This window comes from Molothrus aeneus, chromosome 14, assembly GCF_037042795.1.
Source record: "Molothrus aeneus isolate 106 chromosome 14, BPBGC_Maene_1.0, whole genome shotgun sequence".
NCBI classification, from domain to species: domain Eukaryota; kingdom Metazoa; phylum Chordata; class Aves; order Passeriformes; family Icteridae; genus Molothrus; species Molothrus aeneus.
The window spans coordinates 541,027-553,203 of NC_089659.1; the positions used below are offsets into that span (position 1 = coordinate 541,027).

Genomic DNA, 12,177 nt, shown 5'->3' on the forward strand with positions numbered 1-12,177 from the left:
GCATCCCTGTGCCCTTCCAGCATCCCCTCCTCCATCTCCCAGCCCCTCTGACCTGTGTTTTCCCACCCTCCTTGCCAATTCCACAGGCTCAGCACATGGCTTCACTCCTTGCTGAGCACCTTCTCTGCCATCATTGAGCTGGGAAAGGGGCTGCCATGGCCCCAGCCATGACCCTCAGTGCCTATAGACAGCCCCAGGAGACAGCAGAGGGACCTGAGATCCCTCCCCACCAGCAGGAGAGCAACCCCTACCTGCCCTTCTTGAAATCAGCATTTACTGAGTTAATAATCATAACTCTTTATTATAAAGATGTATTTACATGGAATAAATCTTTACAGACACAAGAGACAATCAGCAGGGACCAGCTCAGAGCCAGGGCCCCTCCTTTGGTGTATGGCAGAGCTTGACAGAGACCCCAGTACCCCCCCCATTCCTACTGTCCCATGGCATGAAGCAGAGGGGCCCAGGGCCCCACAGTGTGTCCTGGGTGGGCACCCCACTCCATCACGAGGTGAGTCTGCCAACGAGAAAGGGAGGGCAACTCACCCAGGGTGTGGGATGAGCACCATGGGAATAAATAGACCCAGGACAAGCTGTGTGCTCCCCCTGGCATGGGGGTGACAGGGCTGGGGCAGGACCCCAAAGGAGATCACACACCCCTGAGGAGAAGCTGCTCTGCCTGACAAAGTGCTTTGCACAAAGCCTGTGGTCCCAGCGGGCCAATGCCCGAGCCAGTTCCGTGCCCACCGGGACAGGGCATCGTGGCAACCCTGGCCCCTCTGTGGGCAACCCCGATCCAGCCGGCCCTGCGAGGCAGTGAGGAGGGGCAGAATGCACCCACAGTGCCAGACATGGCACCGGGGCCACCAGGGCCAACCGCCGGGAGAAGGTGGGGCCGGCTGAGGGCTTACAGGGGGAGCCCCAGGCTCAGGGCCGGAGGATGAGCAGATCAGGCGAGAACACGGTGCGAGCAATGGAGGCCGTGTCCGTGGAAGGCTGGTGGCAGCCCTGCAACGAGAGCAAGCCCAAGTACATATGAGTTCCCTCATGGCACCATCACAGGTTTCCCTGCATCTCCCGTGCCCCTCTGCAGCTCACCTGGCTCAGAATGGCATGGGGCCCTTGTGGGAGAGCCGGGGCCGGGGCCGCCGGTACCTGCGCCAGCCCCCGGGCCGCTGGCCGGGCCCACGCCGTGCACCCCGCGGCCGCACCAGCCTCCGGGTGAGGCCGTCCTGGGCATCCTTCCCGTCCGGCGCCTTCCCCAGCGGCCCTGAGGAGATCAGGAACAGCGTTAGCCACGTGTCCCCGCACGCAGGACAGGGACAGCAGTGCCGTGGGGCTGCCTGGCCCTGGGCCGGCCCGTTTTCTGGATTGTCCCCAACGAGAGCCATCAGTGCCAAGCGCTTCCTGTGCCGGCACGGCCCGGCCACCTGTGCCAAACATGGCCAGCAGCAGGGCATGGGGCTGCTCAGCCTCTGCTTTCGGCCCCAGCCCTCCCCACAGCCACCCCCTTCTCTATGCCACCGAGACACTCAGCCCTTCACCCTGAGCCGGTTCCCGTATCCCCGTCGTGCCTGGTGCTGGTGCTCCAGTGGTTCCGTTCCGTCGGGGCCCTGGAGCCCCTGGCCGGGATGCTTTGCTCCCTAAGCACTCCCCGGTCCCGCTACCCTGGGTGCCTCGCGGGGATGCTTTGGTCCCAGCTCCTGTCCCGGCACCCCCGCGGGCTCGGTTGGCAGGCGGGGCCCCGCGTGGGTCCGGTTGCGGGACCCGGCGATGCCCGGGGCTGTCACGGCGGCTCCGGACGCTCCCGCTCTGCACGGGGACCGGGAGGGTTTTGGCTCCAAAGAAAGCGCTTTGTCTTTCCCCAGCCCAGCGGCAGCGGATCCCGGCGGTGCGGGCGGGGTGCCGGTCCCCCCGACGCCCCCAACCCGCGGCCACCCCGGGGGGGTCCCCTCGGTCCTCTCTTTCCTCGCTGCCTCCCTTCATCCCCCGCTGCCGGCGTGGGGTCCCCGCGGGTGTTCCGCTCTCACCGGGGGCGGCCAGGACGAGCCCGAGCAGCAGCAGCAGCAGCAGCAGCGGGGCCAGGAGCCGGCGCGGCGCGGCCATGGCGGGGGGCGGCGGGGGCGGCCGCCGGGGGAGCCGCATTTGTAGGCGGTGAGAGGCCGGCCCGGCCCCGCCGCCTCCCGTCATCTGGCCCCCGGGATGGGGGGGATGTGTCCGCCCCCCGCCCTGCCCCGCCCCGCAGCCCGGACACCTCCGCGGGTTTCCCCCGATCCCGTTCTGCTGCCTGATCCCCTCCCGGCGCATCCTCCGGGGGATTCCCTGCCCACGGTCCCCTCATGGCGTCCCCAGTGCTCTGAGACCACCCCAGTTTGTCCGGAGACCCCCATCCAGCCCGAATCTGGGATCCACTCCCAGCCCAGCCCGGTCTCTGTGCCCAGCCTGGTGCAGGACTCCCTACTCCGGATGGTGCTGGAACCCCAAACCCAGAATGGCCCCCAGACCCTAACACTGCAGCCAGCTTGGCTTGGGACCCCTGCACAGCCTGGATCCAGCATGTCCCCTTCCACCCCAGTCCTGAGACCCCTCTCCCAGCGTGATCCTCAGATTCTGGGACCCTCCTGGCTCATGCAACCCCTCCCAGTGCCCCTGTTCCCTCAGCACCCAAGGAGGCAGGGGTCTGTCCTGCCTGCCCACTGTCCTCTCCAGCCCCCCCAGGCAGGCAGTGTCTGCAGAGGGGTCTGGTGAACTGCCCACAGCCACCATTGCAGAGGGGAGAAGGGAGAGGAATCAGGAATGACTTTGAGCACAGAGGAAGGGAGAGGTGGGAAAAGGGGTTAAGATTTGGGGATTTTTCTCATTACCCTGCTCTGATTTGATTGGTGATAAATATATAAAAGGGGAGATTTAGATCAGATATTAGGAAGAAATTCTTGGCTGTGAGAGGGTAAGGGCCTGGCACAGGGTGCCCAGAGCAGCTGTAGCTGCCCCTGGATTCCTGGAAGTGTCCAAGGCCAGGTTGGACAGGGCTTGGAGCAACCTGGGATAGTGAAAGGTGTCCCTGCCCATGGCAGGAGCTTGGAACAAGATAGGCTTTAAGGTCCCTTCCAGCCCAAACCAATCCATTATTCCATTATTTTGTGAAATTCCATTAATTTCCCCAAATTTAGTCTATTTTACCCATGCCTGCATCTGGGGATGTACCAGTCCTTAGTTCGATCTTTTCCTTGCATTTTCCCTCCCTGCTCAGTTGAAGAGGGAGTGATGCAGTAGCTTTGGGGGCACCTGGCCAGGGTGAGCCTCCACAAAGGTGGGTGTCATCAACCCTCAAAAAGGTGGATCACAACTACAACTGCACCCCGAGAGAACCCCTGCCAGCGGAGGGCTCAGACAGGGTGTGGGGGCAAAGGGAGGCATATGGGGGGACTGCAGGAGGAGTTGTGTGGGGCGTGGGTGTACGGGGGGCTCTAGGAGGGGCTGCTGACTGCATTGGGCTGTGAGGGGGCACTCTGGGAGGGGCTACAGGAGGAGGGGGGGGTGTGTGGAGGGGCTATACCTGGTGTGCGGGTATCATGTCACAGCCCCACACGTCTGTGGTACCATAGGAGGGGCACATCCTCTGAACCTGTTCCAGCCCTGTTGGCTGCAGCCTCTCGCCCCAGCCAGGTTCTCCTGCGGCCCCCGCTTCTGGCGCTATGTGGGGCCAGCACTCCCCTCCGGTGCTTCTTCAGGGGGAGCAGGAGCTGCAGCCTCGTCCCCGCAGCCCGGCTGCCGAGCTCTGCGGTGCAGGGAGGACGCCCCAGCCCATCCCTGGGGAGGCATCACTGGGCACACCCTGCCTGCCAGGGCACCTCAGGGATCCTGGCAGCATCCCGGTGCCACCGCCGGCTTCCGCATTCCTGCGGCCGCACGCCCGCCCCGCGTCCTGTTTGCCGGGCGCGTCTCCCCGGCCTGAGTCACCCGCGGCCTCTGCAGGTGACGGAAGGCCAACAATAGCCCACAAAGGGAGGATGTCCCCCCAAAGCCTTCCTCCGGCTCGTCTTCGAGGAAACCTCCCGCGGGAGGGACGGGCCCCACCGGACGCACGGCGGCCAAGGAGCTTCGTCCTGTTGACGCTGGCTCGGAGCGACACGCGGCCCTGGGGTCCCCGGGGACGGCCCGTGCCACCCCCGGGCTGGGCCAGGAGGGGGCTGCCATTGCGGGTGATGGCACCGGGAATGGCGCTGGGTGTGAGGGCACAGCAGGGTGCAGCTCAAAGGGCAGGAATAAAGGTGGGGCGGGGGGGGCCTCGCCGTGGGGACCTGCTGGGATGCAGCTGTGGGGTGATGGGTGCACCCCCATCCCCGGCCCCGGCAGGAACCAGGCAGAGAGGACGAAACCCCATTAACGCCTCTCACTAATGAACAGGATGGCAGCAAAGTGCTGTCTGACTGTCCCCAAGACATCCTTGGGAATCTGCGTAACAATGACAGCAGCTTTGGTGTCCCTCTCCCACCTGTCCCTGTCTTGTCCCTGATGGGGACCCCGCCCTGCCCCTTTCTGGGTTCCTCTCGCAGAGCAGGGACCAGCGGGTGATGCCAGACACAGCCCGAGAGATTCGTGACATGAGCGTTCAGGCCTCAGTCGGAGGGAGCGGATGGCCAGGGGTTCCCCCGGCGCTGCTGCTGCCGGAGCTGCAGGTTAGTTAGGAACAGGACAGTGGGACAGGGGACAGGACAGTGGGACACGGGACAGAGGTCTGCGGCTCCACGGCGCAGTCCTGGTGCCACCTCGTGGTGAGCAGGGTCTCAGTGCCACAGCTGGACAGCCGGAGCGGTGTCACCGCGGGTGGAATGGTGACACTGCTGGACAGGCAGGCGTGGACACACTGTACAGTGTGGGGACACAGCCGGACAGTCCCTGAGGGGACACAGCCGGACAGTCAGAGCAGTGACACAGCCAGACAGTCACTGCAAGGGCAGGGTTAACACCTGTGTGCCCAACAGGCCATGAAGTGCCACTGGGAAGAGGCAGCAGCTTGGAGGGTTCATGGTCCCCACACAGATCCAGCTTTGTCCAGCCTTGAGCTGAGCCTGTGACAGCTGGGGTGCAGGGACCCCAGGCCCAGGAAGAGGAGGTCACATCCCAAAGATCTTCATGGGCTGTGATGAGTAATGATCCTGTAGGAAGTGCTCTGGGAGGGTGGGGATATGAATCTGTGGGGACAATTGTTTTGGCAGATCAAGGCAGGGTAGTTTTAAATTAAAGAGTGTTGGTGTGGATTAGATAGAGGGAGGAAAATCTTCCCTATGAAGTGGGGGGGGGGCCCTGGCAGAGGTTCCCCAGAGCAGCTGTGGCTGCCCCATCGCTGGCAGTGCCCAAGGCCAGGCTGGAAGGGGCTTGGAGCCACCTGGAATAGTGGAAGCTGTCCCTGCCCATGGCAGGGGGTCAAAACGAGAGGATCTCTAATGTCCTTTCCAGACCCAACCAATCTGTGACTCCATGACCTGGGTGGGGATGTGCATTCAGCCCTGGAGATCTGTGTCTGTGCCAGGGATGGACACCTCCAATGCCCGTGGCAGCAGGTCTGCCCCTCTCCCAGCCCTTCTCTCCACAAGCAGTCATTAAAGCCGCTGGAGGAAGTACCTGTGCAAGCAAAGTGACAGCCTCGGGGTCAAGGCTCCTTATCATGAAGATAATGAGGTTTTAGCAAGGCAGATGCACGGAGGTGCGGAGCTGATGGGCCTGGAGGGACAAAGGGCACATCCCAGCAGAATCCTCATGTGGAGCACAGGTCCCTGTGCAGCCTCAGCAGAGCTGCTGGTCCTGGGCATTGAACAGGGGCTGGTGCCCACCTGCATGGCTCCATGTCCTGTGGAGGAGGACAGATGGCTTCAGGAGCTGATTGGCTTGGGGGGCATCTGGCCCTCACCCCAGAGATCCCCTGTCAGCTCTCCACAGATCCAAAACACGGGGGTTCCTCAGGAACCAAAGCCTTTCCCTGACCTCTCCCTGGCCATCAGGCGGTGCCAGGCTTAGCTGGCACACTCCCACTTCTGCTCCTGCAGGATCTTTGGACTTTGTGCTGATTTTGCTGTTTGCTTTTATTTAGCAGCGGAATTCACTTTTCAAAGGGACAACAAACCCTGCTCCCCACGCCCTGTATCTGCTGCGGCCTCATCCCTCCCATTCCGCATCCCTCTGACCCCAGGGCAAAGGCACAGGAGGAGGGACCTGTCACGCTCAGTGTCCCCTCGGTGCCCCGTCGCGCCTGGCCAGGGCAGCCATGTCCCCCCCGCTCTGGATCGCAGCCTGGGCGCTCCTGCTCCACGGTATGGCACAGGGTGGGCGGGGCGCTGGGGTGGGACGGCGCAACTGGGGTCCCCCAGGAGCCAGACGTGGGGAACGTGGGATGTCCCAGCCACAGCTCTGGGTGAAGCAGAGGTGGGTCCACCCCGGGGTAGGAGCCAGACTGTATCACGGGGCTCACCCTTCCCAGCTGCCTCAGGGATGGGCCCGGGGCAGGTGACAGGTAAGAACAGACCCCCCAGGGTGCAGACACCTGGTACCCAAGACCTCTCATGCTGAGGATGACCCCATCATGCATTGTCCCACGGACCCAAGCTGTGTGCCCTTGGCCCAAAGTGAGAGGCCAGGTGCCAGCTGGTGATGGAGAGCCCAGGGAGTGGCAGTGGAACCACACGTCGAGCAGCCCTGGGCAGAGATCAGGTCCAGCTGGACATGGCCCCACCATCAGCCAGTTCCTTCTGCAGCCCCAGTGCTGGGATGCTCCAGGCAGGCTCCTGCCAGCCCCTCTGTGCTCTGTGCTGGGCACCAGATGCTCTCTGTGATGATCCCACAGGCAACAAAGGGAGATTTACCTCCTCTTGAACCAGGGGATGACGTTGCTTTTCATCCACCATTCCTGGAGCTAAAACCACTGGGTTTTGCAAAAAGCCCCAAGCTTGGCTGGCTGGTGTTTGGGGCTGGGGACGAGGGTCACAGCTGCCTGGTGCAGTTCCGGGCGGGAGCAAAGGTCCAGCAAGCCCCCAGGCTGCAGCCTGAGGCTCCCGGGTGTTGCTGTGCCCCCAGGCTGTGCTGCAGGGCGGGCGCCACAGGCTCCTTCCACCAGGAATGACATCCGGGACTGCTCCGCGGACCCACCGGTGAGCCCCGCCTTGCTCCCCCTCCCTGTTCCTGGCACCCCCGGCACAGGGTCCCCCCCAGTCCCAGCACGTCTCCCTGTGCCACCAGTACCTGCCACCAACGGCCACCAACACGACGGCGCGTCTGGCCGTGCTGCGGGACATCCTGCGGACCCACGGCGTCCACGCCTACATCGTGCCCTCCACGGATGCCCACATGGTAAGGTGGGAGTCCCCTGCACCCCTGGAGACCCGCTCCCTGCCCACAGCCACCTCTCACGGCTCCATCCCGGCTCCAGAGCGAGTACATCTCCGAGCGGGACGCCCGGCTGGGCTGGCTCACTGGTTTCACCGGCTCCGCAGGTGAGGGCATCCCCCAAACCCTCGGGTCGCTGCTCGGGGGCTGGCACCAGCCTGCTGGTTCTCATTCCTGGGGATCCGTGCTCACGGCATGGTCCCATTCCCTGAGAGCCGCTGGGAGTTCCCTGCCGGCTGCAGGGACAGAGAAAGAGGTGACCCCTGAGCCCCCTCCCCTGTCCCAGGCACCGCTGTGGTGACGCGGGACAAGGCTGCCCTGTGGACTGACAGCCGCTACTGGACCCAGGCAGAGCGGGAGCTGGACTGCAACTGGGAGCTGCAGAGGACAAGTCAGTGGGGGCAGGATGGGGCCCTTCTGAGTCTCCCTGCTCCCAGGGACCTCCCCAGCCCCTGCCACAGCCTTCTCTTGGCTCCGCGTGGGTTGGGATGCAGTGGAAATTCGCGATGCCACCCAGTTCTCTCCTGCAGCCTCGATCGAGTCCATCGGGATGTGGATCCTGAAGGTGGTTCCTGCGGAGGGGAACGTCAGTTTGGACCCCTTCCTCTTCTCCATCGGTAGGGCTGGCTGACACTGGGGGTCACCCTGCCCACGGGAGGGCAGCCCCTGGGTATGAATTTACCAGGAGCCCAAACCTGCGGGCTGTTCACCCCCCAGACACCTGGAACAGCTACAGCCGGGCTCTGCACGGCTCCAGCCGGACCCTGCTCCCCCTCGAGACCAACCTTGTTGATCAGGGATGGGGTGACCAGAGACCCCCTCCCTCCTCCAGCGAGATCTACAGCCTCCCAGCAGAGTTCACAGGTCTGACCCCAGCCTCCCGCAGCTCACCCACAGCACCCCCAGCCTGGGGCCGCGGTGGGCCGTGCCCTGAGCCGACCACTTGCCCGACTCGCAGGGAGCAGCTGGCAGGAGAAGGTGGCCGGGATCCGGCAGCGGATGGAGCAGCACGTGCGGCGCCCCACAGCCGTGCTGCTGTCGGGGCTGGAGGAGACGGCCTGTAAGAAGGCACGGTGCCGTGGGGCCATGGCAGGGGCCGTGGGCTCAAAGTCTGAGGGTGGGAGGGCAGTGACAGTCGCGGATGCAGAGCTCTCGTTCCCGGCAGGGCTCTTCAACCTCCGCGGAGATGACATCCCCTACAACCCTGTCTTCTACTCCTACACCCTCCTGACCGACACAACCATAAGGTGGGCAGCACATCCCTGTGGGCACAGGGCTTGGAGCGGGCCCACCACCCACCCCCCCTTCCAGCCTTCCTTTTCTGAGCCAGCCCCCATGGGACCCTCCTCTCAGCCCCGTTGCCCCTTATCCCCAGAGTGACTCCATCCTGCCATGCCCAGCCCCACTGACTGTCCTTCTGAGCCACACATCTTTCCCAATCCGCCCCCCCACTCCCAGCCCACTCCAGGGTACGGCACACTCCCTTTCCTCACAGCCTGAGTTTCTCCCATTCCCAGCCCAGCATCCCCTCACAGCCGCCCAGGTCCCTCCTCTCTGCTGGCGTGGCCGGAGTTGGAGGGACCAAAGGCAGCAGGTGACCACCATGTCTGTGCCGCCTCAATCCCGCTCCCTCCGCAGCCTGTTCGTGGAGCAGTCCCGGCTCTCGGTACAGGCGCGGCAGTCCCTGCGCTCGGGCTGCCCGGGGCCGCTGTGCGTGGAGCTGCAGGAGTACGGGCAGGTGAGCGCCCACCTGCGCCGCTACGCCCAGGGCAACGTCACCGTGTGGCTGGGCACCGAGTACACCACCTACGGCCTCTACGCCATCATCCCCCAGGTGGGCACCGAACCTGCCATGGGGCATGCGGGTCCTGCAGGCTCGGGGACGGCCCCGTGTCACCGCGTTGTGGCCGCACTTGGCGCCTGAGGGGACAGGTAGCTATGTCACCTTCTGCCTGCCCTCACAGGAGAAGCTGCTGGAGGAGAGCTACTCGCCTGTGATGATGGCAAAAGCTGTGAAAAACGCCCATGAGCAGGAGATGCTGCGAGCCGCCCACGTAAGGGCTGTCCCCGTCCCCACAGTGCCCTACAGAATCAGGGGGAGAGCGGAGGAAGCAGGGTGCTGATGCCCCCCACCGCTGTCACTGCGCACCCCCAGGTCCGGGATGCAGTGGCTGTCATCCAGTACCTGCTGTGGCTGGAGAACACAGTCCCGCAGGGGCAGGTGGACGAGTTTTCGGGGGCTCAGCGCATCGATGCATTTCGCTGGTCAGTGCTGCCCCCCGGGCCTGCCCTGCCCACGGAAGGGCAGCCGGGCACCCTCAGCACCCTCCTTCCTCCCTGCTGCCTTCCAGGGCCCAGGAGCACAGCCGTGGGCCCAGCTTCGAGTCCATCTCAGCCAGCGGGCTCAACGCAGCACTGGCTCACTACAGGTAGGGCTGGAGCAGCGGTGGGCACTGGGCAGGGGGCAGTGGGCAATGGACAGCTGGGAGAGGGCTCTGACCCCCCTCCCCTCACAGCCCCTCCAACGGGAGCAGCCGGACACTGTCTGCGAGAGAGATGTATCTCTTTGACACCGGAGGGCAGTATCTGTATGTAGCCTTGAACAGAGACCCCCCCCACCACAGCCCACATCCAGGGGCCCCCAAAGCCAGCGCTGGGGCTGCATCAGCCCCATTCATGAGGCCCCTTTGCAGGGATGGGACAACAGACATCACTCGCACAGTGCACTGGGGCGAGCCCACCCCTCTCCAGAAGGTACCAGCCCCTCCCATGTCAGCCAACATCCCCCTGCACTGCCCAGGGCAACCCTGAGATGCCCAGCATACCCCTACACTGCCCAGCACTCCCTATGGCACTCAGCATCACAGTCCTGGCCAGGGCTGGATGTGCAGGGGTGGGTGTCTGGGTAGCCCCACACTCACCCCCTGCCATGCCCTACAGGAAGCCTACACCCGTGTGCTGATGGGCAACATTGACCTCTCCCGCCTCGTCTTCCCATCCAACACAGCAGGTGGGTGCCAAACCCAGCATTGGCCCTGCACAGAACCCCTGACACAGGGTGCAGGATGGCACAGGGGAGCCCCATAGACTCCTTGGCCTCCATCTCACCTCTTCATTCCCCAGGGAGAACGGTGGAGTCCTTCGCCCGCCGGGCACTCTGGGATGTTGGACTCAACTATGGCCATGGGACTGGCCACGGCATTGGCAACTTCCTCTCAGTCCATGAGTGTAGGTGCCACCAGCACTGGCGCTGGGCATGTGGGCTGAGCTACGGGGACAGGGATGAGGACAGGAGCTCACTGGGGGCTTCCCAGCAGAGCCTCTATAACAGGCAGAGAAATCCCCGCTTGCAACATCTTGTGGTCTTTGCCAGGGTGGCCCCATCATCCTTGCTGAGGTGGTCCCAAGGTCCTTACTGGGATGATCCTTGTCCTTGTAGTGGTCCTTGCCATGGTGGCCCCATAGTCCTTGCCTTGGTGGCTCTGTGGTCCTTGCTGGGGTGTCCTTGTGTTGGCCCCGTGGTTCTCTCTGGTGTGGCACCTTCACCCTTGCTGGGGTGTCCCTGCAGCACCTGCCATTCACAGAGCTCTAACCCACCTCATGTCCCTGCAGGGCCCGTGGGTTTCCAGTCCAACAACGTGCCACTGGAGGCCGGCATGTTCACCTCCATTGGTATGTCCCAGCACCCTGACCAGCACGCCAGCTCTCCAGGACAACCGCAGGGACAGAGCCCAACCAGGGATGGGCTGTCAACTCTCAGCCCACTCAGGGCCAGATCCAGCCCTGCTGGGGTGGGCTGGGGGAGCTGCTGGGGCTGGGAGCTCACCAGGCACGTTCCCGGCCCTCAGAGCCCGGGTATTACCAGGATGGCGAGTTCGGGATCCGCATCGAGGATGTCGCCCTCGTGGTGGAGGCACAGACTGAGGTAAGGCAATGGGGAGGGGGTGACAGGGGTGGCACACCATGGGCCTGCATTGAGTCAGGGGTGGAGGCACCTCCAAGGGGGTAGGGGACGTGCAATGACACCTCTCTGTGGCAGCACCAGAGCGGGGAGAAGCCTTTCCTGACCTTCGAGGTGGTGTCCCTGGTGCCCTATGACCGCAACCTCATCGACCTCAGCCTCCTGTCCCCAGAGCAGGTACGGCTGTGTGCTTGGGGTGAGCAGGGATGCAAGGTCAGCACAGGGGCTTAGGGGGTGGATGCAGGAAAAACCAGGACCGTGGCATGAGGCTGGAGTGGGTAAATGAGGACAGAGCAAGAATGCGTGCATGGATGAAGAGGGGCAATGAGCTCTGCAGGTGGGGTCAGTGGTCAGAGTGTGGGGCAGCTGGACGGGGAAGGCCAAAGGCAGGAGCGACACCCAGGCCGACAGCTCCCCGTGGTGCCTGGCTGCAGATCCGGTACCTGAACTCCTACTACGAGAGGATCCGGGCACACGTGGGGCCGGAGCTGCGGCGGCAGCGGCTGGAGGCGGCGTATGTCTGGCTGCAGGAGAGCACCGAGCCCTTCCCGGTGAGCAGCGCCGGCACCGCCGGCACCGCCGCGGGCTTGCTGGCCCTCGCCTCGCTGCTCTCGGTGCTGCTCAGCGGGCTGGGCGCCTGATCCCGCACCCGTGGCCCCACTCCCCTACTCCCCCACCCCCCCACCACGGCCGGGTCTTCCCCCGCCCTCACTTCCTTTTTTTTGGTGTATTCTATTTGCTCGTCTGTGATTAAACATGAGCAAGGCGGGCCCTGCTGTGCCCGATGTGCTGCGCGCTGCCTCGCCGGCCAGTTAGGGCTGGAGTCCCGCCCTCAA

General features: G+C 64.1%; 2 protein-coding genes across 2 annotated transcripts; one reads left to right on the plus strand and one right to left on the minus strand.

Moving 5' to 3' along the window:
• Positions 1–289: 289 nt before the first annotated feature.
• Positions 290–1,391, minus strand: APLN (apelin). The gene is made up of 2 exons (XM_066559653.1): positions 1,099–1,391; positions 290–1,008 (listed from the first exon to the last, which is right to left on the minus strand). The coding sequence occupies exon 1, from the start codon at positions 1,389–1,391 to the stop codon at positions 1,104–1,106; it is 288 nt and encodes a 95-aa protein (XP_066415750.1). The 3' UTR covers positions 290–1,008; positions 1,099–1,103.
• Positions 1,392–6,265: 4,874 nt separating this feature from the next.
• Positions 6,266–11,982, plus strand: XPNPEP2 (X-prolyl aminopeptidase 2). Its single transcript, XM_066559595.1, has 21 exons — positions 6,266–6,311; positions 7,072–7,145; positions 7,234–7,344; positions 7,424–7,487; positions 7,667–7,771; positions 7,911–7,997; positions 8,098–8,244; positions 8,339–8,440; positions 8,546–8,627; positions 9,019–9,214; positions 9,345–9,434; positions 9,536–9,645; positions 9,732–9,809; positions 9,897–9,968; positions 10,074–10,134; positions 10,321–10,390; positions 10,504–10,608; positions 10,993–11,052; positions 11,229–11,305; positions 11,420–11,518; positions 11,776–11,982. Exons 1-21 carry the CDS (start codon positions 6,266–6,268, stop codon positions 11,980–11,982), a joined length of 2,043 nt encoding a protein of 680 aa, XP_066415692.1.
• The last annotated feature ends 195 nt before the right edge of the window (positions 11,983–12,177 follow it).

Excerpts from the sequence above, each read along its gene's own strand:
- APLN (XM_066559653.1), bottom strand. The coding sequence starts at position 1,391 with ATGGCTCTCGTTGGGGACAATCCAGAAAACGGGCCGGCCCAGGGCCAG.
- XPNPEP2 (XM_066559595.1), top strand. The coding sequence starts at position 6,266 with ATGTCCCCCCCGCTCTGGATCGCAGCCTGGGCGCTCCTGCTCCACG. Across the intron at positions 9,969-10,073 it reads GACACCGGAGGGCAGTATCT|GGATGGGACAACAGACATCA; the intron begins GTATGTAGCCTT and ends GCCCCTTTGCAG. Across the intron at positions 11,306-11,419 it reads TGGTGGAGGCACAGACTGAG|CACCAGAGCGGGGAGAAGCC; the intron begins GTAAGGCAATGG and ends TCTCTGTGGCAG.